This window comes from Glycine max, chromosome 15 (assembly GCF_000004515.6).
Source record: "Glycine max cultivar Williams 82 chromosome 15, Glycine_max_v4.0, whole genome shotgun sequence".
Taxonomy (NCBI): Eukaryota; Viridiplantae; Streptophyta; class Magnoliopsida; order Fabales; family Fabaceae; genus Glycine; species Glycine max.
In genome coordinates, this window is record NC_038251.2 from 9,126,440 (window position 1) to 9,140,851 (window position 14,412).

Consider the following 14,412-nt stretch of genomic DNA (forward strand, 5'->3'; position numbering starts at 1 on the left):
TAGAACAGTGCAAGAAACAAAGTGCTTTTAAGATCAAAATTCATTAACTTTCTAACACAAGTCCTTAGAAAGGCACTCAATTTTTGATATGTAGAGCACATAATATATTTATTAATCATATAGGCCACACGATATAGAATTGTAGACATGGAGAAACAGAATGCAAATAGCAGAATAGACACTGTGGAACACTCTTTCATCTGTAAATCATCCTCAACATAGGAGAATCTATACCCTTACCTTCTCTAAAAAGAAACTTTTGATATGTACACATTATTTTTTTAAATAGAATAATTAAAGAAATATGTCATGTTCATGATTATAGACAACAAGGTTAAAGTTCATTTTTATTGTGGTGACAAATTCATAACTACTGGTAGGTATATCCTTAAGTGTTTGTTTGGGTGAGTATTTACAAACTTGATTTCAGATGATCCTGGTTTTGATTAAAAATAAATGAAATGAAGTGATTTTTATTTGAAAACTTTAGTCTTAAGAGTAAGTCTGCAATAAACTTAGGCTTAATTGTACTTTTGGTCCTACAATAACAAATGAGTGATTTTGGTCCCTAAAGTTCCAATTGCCTAAATCAGGTCTCCATACTTTTCAGATCAATGAAATTTGGTCATATTGTCAATGTTTTGTCCGTTTTTCAACATCTAATTCTAAGATGGTGTTAATGGCATTTGGTGATGAGTCAACAACATCTAATGACATGGTGGTCCATTAAAGCATAAGTTCAGTCTAACTGTTAATATTTTGTCTATTTATTAACATAGTAAGCTGATGTGAATAGCATTTGTTGCCGTAACAACATTCCATTTTGTGGCATGCCATGTCATTTGAGTCTGTTGTCGCATCACAAAATATATCCACATGAGCTCAAATGTTAATAATTGGACAAAGTATTAATACTTGGACTGAATTTCATTAATTTAAAAGCATGGGAAGCTGGTTTAAGCAATTTAAACTAGAAGGACCAAAATACCTGTGTCATAATACATGGATCAAAAACACAATTAAGCCTAAAACTTAATAATGAATTTTAAACTCAATGCAAAAAGCTACCTTTTTTCACTTCTAGTCTTATGTGCTGCTTTTAGGATCAAAATCACATTTAATGAGCATCACAAAAACACATTTTTCAGTAAAATTGCATTTCAGTCATCAAACCTGATTGTGAGGCTTGGTAACCTACATTCAAAAAAGTCGAAATATGATCAAGCAAGAAACTAATTCCACGACTTTAACATTGTGAGGCTTGGTAATGAATTTTTATATTGTCAACCAATTAGAAATCATTCTAGATATTACTTTTAAAGTGATTATTAGAAAAGTTAACAATTTTACCAGAAACCATTCTAGATTTTACACTTCCAGTGCATTCTAATAAAATTCTTATTCCATTGCTGATAAAAGGCACAAAAAATTTATTCCTAGACACTTACATTCAAAGAGAATGAAAAATTCAATCAACAACTACATTGTAGCCCTACACCGGAATCCACAAACTTCCATACCAAATTGACCCACAGAGTCTCAAATATGACATTACATTGGTCTTGCCTCCACATAAGAGAAATTGTAGAATCCCAAACAAGCAAGGTTTAACATTCCTCTATAAGGCGAATGAAGTAAAGTCGTTACAAATAAAAGCTTAACAAATAGCAGAGGCGAAATGTGATTATTGAAGTTCAAAAAATGCTACAAAAGTGGGTTTTTCTTCTTCTTCTTCTTTTTTTTTTTGAAACGAGAGACGAAAAAAAAGGATTATTTTTTGTTGTAGCGAGCTACCTCATCATCGTTGGGGAAGAAACCCATGAGTCTACCAGCGGAGTTCTGGTAAGCATACATGAACCCACCCATCACTCCGATCAAGCCCCCTGTAACCATCGAAGGACCCCTAATTCCAGGCTTAATCCCTAACAAACACAAATTCAATTTTCAATTTCAATTTCCCAATTCAATTCGATTAGATTTAGAATGACACGTGGAAAGAAAAGAGGTGAGGGTACTGACCGGAGAGATAGCCGACGGTGACAGAAACGCCGGTGATGGTGACGAATCGGAGATAGTCGAGGGTGTTGAAGTTGCCGACGACTTTGGTGAAGGGAGGGTTACGATCAATGACAGGGTACTCTGGCTTCGTCGATGCAGTGATGTCTGTGTTCATCTTTCCTCCTTCCTTCTCTCTCGCTGCTACAACACACACGCACTGGATTTCTCTACTACAACCTCAACAACAACACTTGCTGCTGCTTGCTTAGTTCTTAGTTCTTACGTTAGATCATTTGTGGGCTCTAATGGGCCTTTCTTGTCCAGTTTTCCCAGCCAGGCCCACTTTCGTAGAATTGGGTAAAACTTCTTGCACTTTCATTATTGCTTCCTACACTTCCTATTCCTATTGCATTATAAAAAAACTCATTTTCGAATGCAATTAAAAGTGCAGAAAACAACAACAAGAGTTTAGGAAGCAATAGCCCAATGAATTTTGCACTCTACCTTATTGGGCTTCATAATTCAATATCATCGTTTGGGGGACTATTGCATTGTGCACCTTCAATTTTCATTTCAAAATGAACTTTTGGGAATACAATTGGAGAAGCAAGATGCAATAGTGAGAGTGCATGAGTGGTACATAAACTAGCCAATTGTTTCATGCACCCCAAATGTTTTAAAATTCTCATATTACCCTCTATTTCTATTTCAGAACACATATTTTGGAATACGGTTTTCATATCTTGAAATAGGTATTCAGAAATAGATTTTTAGATTACTTATTCCTATTCCAGAATTCAATTCGGTGAATTGGATTTGTGGGCCAGGTTCTTAAGTCATCAACATAGACAAAACTAAATAAATATATATAGCTCTTTTCTAACCAAATTTTTGTTTGTACAGGAACCCAAACTCTTCGGGATGGATATTAGTTCAAACATCAGATATGGATGTACGCAAGATGTAAAGCAAGGAGGATATTGAATTGGCTGCAAAGCAACCCAATCCCCACAATTTTATCTCAGCACTTCCCAATGGTTATGAAACACTTGTTGATGATGATCTGTTAAGTGAAGGACAAAAGCAGAGATTGCTATTGCTAGGGCCTTCTTAGGGACCCAAAAATATTGATCCTTGATGAAGCCACTAGTGCACTAGATACTGAAAGTGAGCATAATGTCAAGGGGTGCCTCTGAAACTAATAGAAGCCAGATGGCAATTAAACACGCTAAGTATTAAAGTGTGAAAGAGATTGCAATGATATTGATGCTTCTGTTTTCATAATATGTAGGGTGTTCTTCGATCTGTTAGAAGTGATTCTGCAACCAGAAGTGTCATCGTCATTGCACACAGGTGATAATTTTGCTTTTCAGTATCAATTAACTGAATTAAGTGGTATTCCAACTATTAGTTTTGAAGTGTATGACCTCTTACAGGCTTTCTACCATACAAGCAGCTGACAGGATTGCGGTGATGGATGGTGGGCAAATTGTTGAAGTTGGTAAACTGTTGATTCATTTTGAATGCCCTAAAATATTCATATCATCAATATTCCCTTTTGAAACTTATCCTTAATATTTTCATCAGCCTTTTTTTAACAGTGTAAAACTCACATGAAAAGTTGGTTTTTGAAGGTTATACATGTTTTGTGTTAATGAATTTGACTCCTCAAACTCTTCTGTTGGATCATGACGGAAATAGCATAGGATAGGACTATGAAGACAGTAATAGTTGCCATATTTTCATTTGGTTTAGGCTAAGCCTTGGTGCATTGGTAAGGTTGTAGTCTTGTGACCTAGAGGTCACTGATTCAAATCCTGGAATCAACCTTTCTTCTTACAGGGATAAGACTACCCTTCCTAGACCCACTTGGTGGGAACCTCGTGCATTGAATCATCCTTTTATTTTTATCTGTTTGTTCGATAATGTGTAGATAAAACTCGCATCAAGTTGCCCTCACTGAACTTACGGGTAGAATAAGGCTTCTTTAACATCCCAAGCATTATTGAAACTGTTTGGATTTTATCTGTTTGTTCGATAATGTGTAGATAAAACTCGCATCAAGTTGCCCTCACTGAACTTACGGGTAGAATAAGGCTTCTTTAACATCCCAAGCATTATTGAAACTGTTTGGATTTTATGTGTTTGAATGAAAAGCTATGCTTATTATATTTTCATATCCTTTGTTTGCCCTAATCAGAAACATAATTTTCATTAACTTCTGTCCATGCAGATGGGAAGTCATAGGGATCGAGAACTTCTCTTAAAAGATGGTTTGTATGCACGGTTAACCAGAAAACAGGAGATGATGCCATGGCATAATCTGGGTTTCCACAGAAGATATTCTATTTTTCTTCTAGCTTCATTTTAAAGGCAGTACAGTGAAGCAGCAACTTTTTTTTTTCTTGATGCTGACCAATGTATTTATAGCACTATACAAGAAAATTGGTGAAGTTTTCAGTAGAAAAGGAAGCTGCAGAAGTTTTGGTTTAAAATGCATAGCGGCTTCAGAAAGATTTCACCCTACAGGTTTAAAATGCAAAAGCATGCAACTAGGTAATTAGAGGTATTCATAGTCAATATGCTGACAAGCGACAGATGTAATGTCATACTGCCAGTGACTATATAGACTATTCATTTTATACCTGTAACCTCTTGAAGAATGCCAACTGCCCATGTTGAAGTCTATAAAATTTGAGTTTTCAAATAATGGGTAACTTTTAATGTTAAGAAAAAACTATTACATGATGGAAACAAGCTTATAAACATTATTCAATTACCTGCACACTGTCAATAAATATATAAAATACCTAAACGCATTGATAAAATGCAGTTTTCTCATTTTTGTAAGTTTAGTACATCAAAATAATATCCCTGGCTTCTGCGAGGTGAAACAGTAGATGTATAAATGGGGCTACATCTTGTAATATATTTATGTTTATCTTCATTTATTTTGCATAAATACAAGAAGATTTAATCAAAAGATAAATTTTCTTTTCCTTTTTACTTTAATGAAATATTTCAGAGGGACCAACAAAACTTCAGACCTTTGAACTCTGGCTCATTCTATGCTCTTTCTGCTGGCAAAAAAATTTCCAGTGGGAACAGGTTTGATTCGAAGAGCTACAACAGATTGTGAATAATTGGAGTGGCGTGAGGAGGGAAAAAGTGGAAATGGAGTTCTGATGCTACAAGACAAAATGGAAATAGTAAGGAAGCCTGATTAGTGAATTGTGAAGCAATCGCTTATCAAGACGATAACTTGAGGAAAAACACTATGTCAAAGCATATATTAATTTATGGACAAAGTGAAAAGAGATCGTATTGAATTTCCAGTTGATCGATGAATACTAAAGAAGAAAACATACCTCTGCTGCATTTCCTTGAAAATTTTTGCTAGGAAGATCACCAGTGTGATTGTACATATTAATAAAAAGCATCTTAGTGGAACTTGAACTCAACTTTTTAGAAAACAATGAAGAAACCAACCATTATATCATTTACTTTCTTGGATGATGTTGTAAACAATATTTCTTATGTATCATGAGATCATGAATTATTAACTTTTTTATAATTATAAAAATTTATAAATTAAAAAATTTATGGAATATATAAATATGTTTATTTTATGCCATTTTACATATTTTAATTTTGAATAATTTACATTTTTTATCTTATTAATACAAATTTATTTTAATATAAATTTATAAATTTTTAATATGAAAGCATTGTTCTTATTTTATCCTAGTTATATATATTAATTGAATTTCATAAATCAATATGTAAATTATTTTATCTGATTTATATAAATTATGTAAATTTATTCAATATATAAACTATATTTATTCTAATTATATAAATGAATATAATTACATGAGTTAACATGCGAATCATTTATATAAATAATTTTATGTACTTATTTATTTTAATATGTAAATTATTTTCATTCTAATTATACAAATTCATAAAATTTTAATTTTTTATTATTTATATAAATTACATAATAATATTTTTATTTTAACTATAAAAGTTTATTTAATATGTAAATTATTTATATAAAATATTTTAAGTAATTTACGCAAATTACATAAAAAATTAATATTTAAATTATTTTATTCTAATTATTTAAATTAATAAAATTTTAATATTTAATTTTTTTAGATGATTTACATGCTAATCTAAATTTATGCAATTTGTGTAAATTACATAAAATAATTTATGTATAAATTAACGTAATTTATTTTTTAAATTACTCATCAATTTTTTTTTAAATTTATAAACTTTTAGAGTTAGATAAAAAAAAACTTAATAACCCGTGATGTGATGATCCAGAAGAAATATTATTTATAATATCAACCAAGAAAGTAAATGGCATATTCCTTTGTTGTCATCAAAAAATTTATGAGTTTAAGTCTAATAAGACTCTAATTTTTAAGAATTGAAACAGTAAATATCTTGATTTAAAAATAGATCGAGGGACCAAAAATGTATTTTAGTCTAAATTAAAATGTTAGTATTTAACAATTAGTTTATTTTTTTGAAAAAAAACTAGTTTATTTAACAAAAAATATTTATTTACGATATTACTTACATTGTACATGATAGCGTGATTTTACAAAATGATTATTTATCATTTGACCCACATCGTGCATGATTGGGTGATTTTAGAAAACATTTATTTTTCATTTGACCCACATTGTGCATTATTGGGTGTTTCAACAAAATAAATGTTGTTGTTGTTCATCTTCTTCTAAGGGTAGACTCTCGTAAGCCATGTTGGTGAACAATGTTGCGATGACAATTATTGGCTCTGCTTGCCGATGATGTAGATTGTGAGGCTGGTGATTGGAGGGGAGAGAATCTCAAACCTATCATGAAACGTGCATGACAACTATGTGTATTTTGAGAAATATCTATTCTTGCTAGGAATCATATCATAGTTGAGAAACTAACTTATTATATTTATATTATTTATTTATTAACTTGTAAGGAATCACTAGGATTGCTCACACTCATACAACAACAAAAAAGTCTTATCTTATCTTACTAGGATTGTAATTTTTCAAGTCATTATTATCCTGACTTCTGAGCTGTGTAGATCTTACTTCTTTGCATGGCATTTTAACCATTATATTCAATTTGATTGTGCATCTACATAGGGTGAATTATCATTGTTATTTGTTAGTTATACCGTGTTGGACTACAAGAATGAATTGAAGTCCATATGGGGTAGGAATTGGAACGGCTTCATGTAAGTGAGAATAAGCCCCATAATTTCGAGTTTTAAGGTTTTGGATTAAGGTGCGATATCAAACTTCATTTATGTGGTTACTATGCCTCTTTAGTGAAAATGATAGATCTCCTTAGTATTTAACCCCCTTGTATGTATGCATAACAATTAAAATTAGAGCATATAGTTTGACATAGTGAGCACATCTCAGACAAGTAAAATGACGATAGTGGATCCATGGACATAAGGATCCCTTAAATCAAAAATCTTCCTAATGGATAAGTCGATGCATGGAAACCAGGCATCGGGTCCCGCAGGTGTTGCGATAGTGCAAAGTACTATAGCATGTTAATGGCAATGCTTAGAAGGGTCAAGGAAATCACGACTAAGCTTTAAGGACTACCATTAGTGTTGGACCTTGTGGCCTCAATAATCTTAAGAGGGATAGACTTAGAATATAGAAGAAGCAACAACAATCAATTTAACAATGTTCTTTAAACATGCAAGACACAATTGATTGCAACAAAATAAATAAGATAAGGGAAGAGAGAATGCAAACACAGTTTTATACTGGTTCGGCCACAACCCGTGCCTACGTCCAGTACTCAAGCAACCCACTTGAGATTTCCACTATCTTTGTAAAATCCTTTACAAAGTCTGAACCACACAGGGACAACCCATCCCTTGTGTTCAGATGCTTTACAACAAGAGACTCACAGTCTCTTAACCAATCTCATTGAATAAGAAGAATAGAAGAAGAATTCTCTCTTCAAGAGAAGAATATTACAATGAAGATCATGTAAGAATCCTTATAGATTTTGCAAGTGTTTGGTCAAGGATTTCTTTTGAGAGAGCATTTGACAATGAAGTTCTTTTGGAATCTCTCTCATTGTCTTTTGAGAGGATAAGACATTTTGGACCAAAAATACTCTCTGTCTAAAATTCGTGCCCAAGTCACCTATTTATAGGCCTTTGATGACCATTCACAAATCTAATGAAAAGATGTGACTGTTGGCAGATTTTCTGAAAACTTTCCACTGGTAATCGATTACAATGTTTGTGTAATCGATTACACAGTTATAATTTGAAGGGTTATGACTTTTGAATTTGAATTTCCAAAGTTTCGTTGCTGGTAATCGATTACAGACATATGGTAATCGATTACATGTTGAAAATTCAAATTCAAAACCTTTTTCAACAGCTATTTCTCAACCCTGTCTTCTGGTAATCGATTACACTTCCTGGTAATCGATTACCAGAGCCTTGCATGTCTTGAAAGCACATTGTTTTAAGGCAAGGCTTGGTCTTTAGTGAATCTTGAAACAAGGCTTTGTTTGTTGAAGCAATCTTGAATTATTCTTGAAGCAAATGCTTATCATTTGAAGCAGCCTTGTTAGATTCTTCTTTGACATCATCAAAATCATGTATACATACATTCACAATTAGATACTCATGAATTGAAAAAAGTTTCTACTCAAGGGGAAGACTACCATGTGGAAGAGACTCACACATGAGGGGAGATTGTTAGACTACAAGTGTGAGGTGAAATTTCATATTAGGTAGGAATGTAAAGGTTGAACACCATATAAATGAGGATAAAACTTATAAACTTGAATCTTAAGGTTTTGAGTTAAAGTGTGAAGTCAAGTTTACTTATATGGTTGCTTATAACTCATTGTTGTAAATCTTCTCAGTGCTTTAACCCCCTTGTTTCACAACAATTGGTATCAAATTCAATGATTCCACATGGAGACTAGCTCAAATGAGTAAATATCGACAATGAATCCATGGACATATGAATCCCTTATATCAAAAGTCTTCCTGATAGGTGAGTCCATGTAAGGAAATCAGGTAGCGGGTCTCACAAGTGTTGCGGTGATGCAAAGTACTAGAGCATGTTGGCAGTAATGGCTAAGCAAGTCAGGATAGTTACAATTAAGTTCTAAGGATCATCATTGGATACTTGTAGACTGAAAATGATTTTCGTTTGAGGAAGAGACTATCATATGAAAGAGACTCACACTTGAGGAAAAGATTGTTGGACTACAAGTGTGAGGTGAAGTTTCACATCGAATAAAAATAGAAAGGTTGAACTCCATATAAGTGAAAATAAAACTCATAAACTTAATGTCAAATATTGTATTTGTAGTGCAACGTGTGAAAATATTGAGGTTGTATTTTATTTTTGCTACATCTATTCAAGTGGCTAAAAGGAATTTATCTTATTCTATTTAGTAAAATGACCATCTTCTCTTCAATTAGATAATTCACATGACATAATTTGATTAACCTAGAGTTGGAACAAGAAGTTCAAAGAGAGCAAATGGTTTTTTGTTTCCTGCTTTCTAAGAAGAGTTAAGGATATCATGGGGTTTTGAATCCAGATTTTAGATTTCTTACTAGCAAGTTATCACATTTCTCTTACAGTTTTACTTGATTCTAGGGCCTTGATTCTATTACTTTCATCCAAAATAACTTTGGTAGATTATTTTTTAATTTTGTATTCCAATAATGTGAAAAGTCACCCTTTTTCCTAACTGCATGTTTTTTATTAGAGGTTTTTGTCTCTTTCGGAAAGAGAAATCTGCAATGCATCGTTACATACCTTTCACTTTCAGGCTCGCACTCACTTTTTCTGTCCTTTTTAGTTCCTCTCTTTCTAATAAATAATATAGTATTTTATGGTGATTTCATGCATGGTTAACCGAGATTCTTTCACCACAAGAAGCTAGCTAGTGGCATCGAGCGATGTTTTGTTTCAGTGGTGTGATGAGCCAAATAGCTAGGTTAGTGAATCATATGTTTGAATTCACTTTGAGAAAATTAGTTTTGAATATAATTAATTTTATAAAATTGATTTTGAAATTATATGATTATGTTTTATTATAAAATTGAATTAAAAATAAAATTTATTATAAAATTTTAAATCTAACGTAAAAGTTATATATTTTTCTCAACATAAAGTGAAACATGTAAAAATACATTTAAAATCAATTCTAAAATTAAAATCAATTCAACAACATCAAACCAATTACTCACCTAGTGTGGTGACATTTGTTTAGTTCTTTGGGTGTTTTTTGCCGTTGCACCATAAAGTTCCAACCACATGTCGGATAAAACATCAGTTGTGTTTGTGAGTGCAAAACTGAACTGTCTAGTGTGGTCCATCCTCTGCAATTTCTTCAAATCTTCTCGTGGCTCAGCAAAAAGAGGCTGGACCAAAAGCCACGTTCCCCATTGCCAGTTAACGTGGTGAGTCGCAGACTCAAATTGCAATCATTTCTGTTCTGTCCCTTCGCAAAGATTGCAAATCAATTCAATGACCAAATTGGAATCCTCAATAACTCTCAATTGAGGTCCGGGACCTGTGGTGATGAGAAGTCCAAAAGCTATTCCTTACTTCTTGCAAATGTATTCTAACAATTTGTGTTTAGATTTAACTCAATAAAATTCAACCTTATTAGCTTATTAAGTAAGAGTTATCTCAAACTTATATATACTATTTTAATTATATTCCTAAATTAAGCCAAATCTCACCTATATATATATATATTATGTTTCTCTTGTTCATCAAAGCCTAGTATGGCTACAATATATACTGTAATCTCAAGTATTTCATCCAACATTTCGCATATCCATGAGAACAAGCCGTGAACTGCATTATCAACGTCAATACAGCTACTTTCCAAGCAGCTTGTGAATATTTAAATTTTGAACATTTTATTCATCATTGTCCTTTGGTTCACAACTCTTGTGCATGAAAACTATTCAATGTTTTGAAGTACGTACACTGGTCCTCAATCAAATATGGCTGCACCGTACGCACTTAATACACATGTAAAGGCAACATCATTTGGTTTAATTACTTCAGTTATCATCCCAGAGTAAGCTCACCGAAATCCTTGATTTGCAAGACCCATCTAGGAATCATCTTGCCTAAACTCAAACACAGATAAGTATACTATTTAACTATAACATGTTTTGAAACCTGTTGAGAACAGAAGAATCATATTTGAGATGTTAAAATTACCGTGCATGTTTGCTTTTACGTTGAATTTTGAGTCCAAAATTAATTTTTCATTAATTTTCATGTTTCATGTTGGACAATAATCCACAACTAAATTTGGGTTGATTTATAATTGTGGATCTAAGTTAAAATAAATTTATTATCTTTTATGTTGAATAAAAAAATTTATATTATGATTTTCTTTTAATTTATTTTTATAATAAAAACATTCAAATATAAATTACATTAATTTAAAATTATTTTCAAAATTTTGTTGACATTTATCCAAATATATACACGTAACTATTTTGAATATCACATCAAATTAAAATGCAAAATCACATTAAAAGATCCAACCAAACATGCTATGAGTGATCTTGTCAGACACTGCAACATGAGCTAGTTGCATATCATGAAACAGCCTCGATGCCCCATTAGATTGCTGTCTTGGTTCATTGGTAATCTGAAACGCTTTGTGAGCCGCCTTAACACCACCACTCGAATAATAGCCCATGAATAGTATATTCCCATAAATCAGGCTTTCTTTTCTCGGGCATCCTGTAGAACACTTCCCAATTTTCTTTTTTATTTTAACGTACGGCACTTTGCACACATGTCTTGACAACTTCTCATGAGAAAAATAAAATATTAAATCGAATAAAAGATGGTGAAATTATTAAATCAAATTCATCGTGCAAATTAAAATTAAATAGTGTAGTTAACTTTCAAATAATTTTTTAATAGCAACAAGTCATTGGTTTGAATAATTTTAGATTTGATATCGTAACTCATAAGTAAGATCTTGTATTTAAATTTTGTGGATTAAAAAAATATAACTAAAAGAAAACATTTTATTAAAAATGTTCAGTCAGATTTCTTGACAAATATTAGTCATCGAATATCTTAGATTAATGTTATGGTGATAAAAAGAAATATTTAATTTCTTTATAATTATGTATAATTTTATAAAGATTTTTTATGTAATTTAAGAATAATTAAAATAGTGACATCAATTAGAATAATGATACAAAAATACTCATATATATTATAAAAAAAATATTAAAAGATTGTAAATACATATTTCTTCCATCCTAAAATAAGTATAAATTATTTTACAATCATATTAAATAAATGAAAGAGAATAATATTGATATTAAATTTAAAATTTTAAATATCATTAAAAAATTAAATACGATATTAATTTTGAGACAATTTTTTTATATATAATATTTATTTTAAGATGAAAAAATACTATATTTTATAACTTTTTTTTCTCGCTATCTCTCTTCTTATTAGTCCATCAATTAAAAGATTACCTCCATCAAGTATCATCTATTAGTATAAGGGTGTCGAGAGATCATTATTCCATCAATCAATTAAAAGATTACCAAACCTAGAAACTAACGCAAACTGAAGCTTAAATTTTCCAATTTTAATACACTAGGAGTATGATAGGAAACCGCGAGTCCGGTGGTTCTTAATGTTATCCAAAAGGAGTAATGGACTAAATTCGTGCTGCATCCTCGATGTAATCACATTTTGCATCCATCTCAACAGGTGTATTAGACTATCAAATCACTAATCATGTGTACACATAGATAGAGACAATGTACGATTATAATATAATCATGAAAAAGATTATTACAATAACATCTCCAACAGCGTTGTTTATTTTTAATATTGTTATTTAATTTTTTTATTATTGAGGATGATCTGTGTTTCATATTGGTTATTTAATTAAGTTTTAATTATTTATATAAGTAACGATTATTTATGAATTTTTATCATTTAAAGAGATAATTTAGGAATTATTTAAAACAATATTATTGAAACAAAATATATGAATTATTTAATTATAATGTGATATTAAAGGGACCAACTAACATAAGGTAAGGAACTCAAAATGAGTTTTTTTTTTTTTAATTATTGGAAGTAATTTACGTGTCATATTAATTGTTTAATTAAGCTCTAATTACTTATATAAATAATGGTTACTTATGAGTAAAAAATATTTTTCTATTATTTAAAAAGATCATTTAAGAGTTACTTAAACTATATCATTGAAATAAAATATTTTTCTATTATAGGAACGGGACCAATTAACATAAGGTAAGGAATTTAAAATGAATTGTTTAAATTACACCCATTTAAGATACTCTAAGGATATCCAACATTAATTTTTTAACATTTAGTTTTAGTCAATAAAATACAAATATTTATTTAATTATTATTATAATATTTTTTCTTATATTTATATAATTCAACTCATAGAGTTGGTGTAGTGATATAAAAGATTTCATTGTGTCCACATGGAAGAATTCATGTTTGATTTTCTCTAGGTATCAAATTTCTGTGTCATTGGTAGTCACACATTGTAATTGGGGTTGATTTTGCTCTAGTAAGAGAACACCAAGTTCTTTGACTCAGGAAAAAAAAACTTAAAAAAAATTAAAATTAGAAAGTATTGGATTCCATAAACAAATTGAATCATTGATTTTTTTTTTTTATATATAATTGAGTCAAATTCAAATCAAACTAATGAAATGTGATTATTATTGTTTCATTCTTGACTTCATATTTTTTTTTTTATAATCGAACCAACTCAAGTTATATAACTTAACTTATATAATTTTTTATTTTTTACGTTTTTAGGATTTGAGAAATTCTCCTTCATCATATTGATATGAATTAATACCACAATCATCATCATCAATGTCAATCATTGTCACCATTATTATTACACTATATCCTCGGATCATCATTGTTATTATTATTTATCACTATTATCATAATCACTCTTAACTATCATTTTCACAAGTCCTCACCTCTACCACCACACTTGTTAGCCCTGCCTCTACCACTTATACCAATCATTGTCATCACCTCTCTATTTTCTTCAAGCTTAAATGTAATTTTGATTTTTTTTAAAAAAAAATTTGTAATTTTGATCTCTTATTTTAAAATAAAGACATTTAGTCCCCATATTTCTTAAAATCCATAATTTTAATCCCCTATTTTAAAATGTAGACATTTAGTCTCTTGCTTTTAAAATCTATAATTTTGGTCATTCTCTCAAACTTAAAGCAATGATGTTAAGAAATTAATAATGAATATGACATAAATTAAACAAATTATCTTTTGTCACTAAATTTGGACCACATCAAATTAATTTCTTACC

General features: G+C 30.6%; 1 protein-coding gene across 1 annotated transcript; it reads right to left on the reverse strand.

Annotated features, from left to right (window-relative positions):
- Positions 1 to 1,484: 1,484 nt before the first annotated feature.
- Positions 1,485 to 2,387, reverse strand: LOC100819728 (NADH-ubiquinone oxidoreductase 20.9 kDa subunit). Its single transcript, XM_003546145.5, has 2 exons — positions 2,020 to 2,387; positions 1,485 to 1,922 (listed from the first exon to the last, which is right to left on the reverse strand). Exons 1-2 carry the CDS (start codon positions 2,171 to 2,173, stop codon positions 1,771 to 1,773), a joined length of 306 nt encoding a protein of 101 aa, XP_003546193.1. The 5' UTR covers positions 2,174 to 2,387; the 3' UTR covers positions 1,485 to 1,770.
- Between the last annotated feature and the right edge of the window lie 12,025 nt (positions 2,388 to 14,412).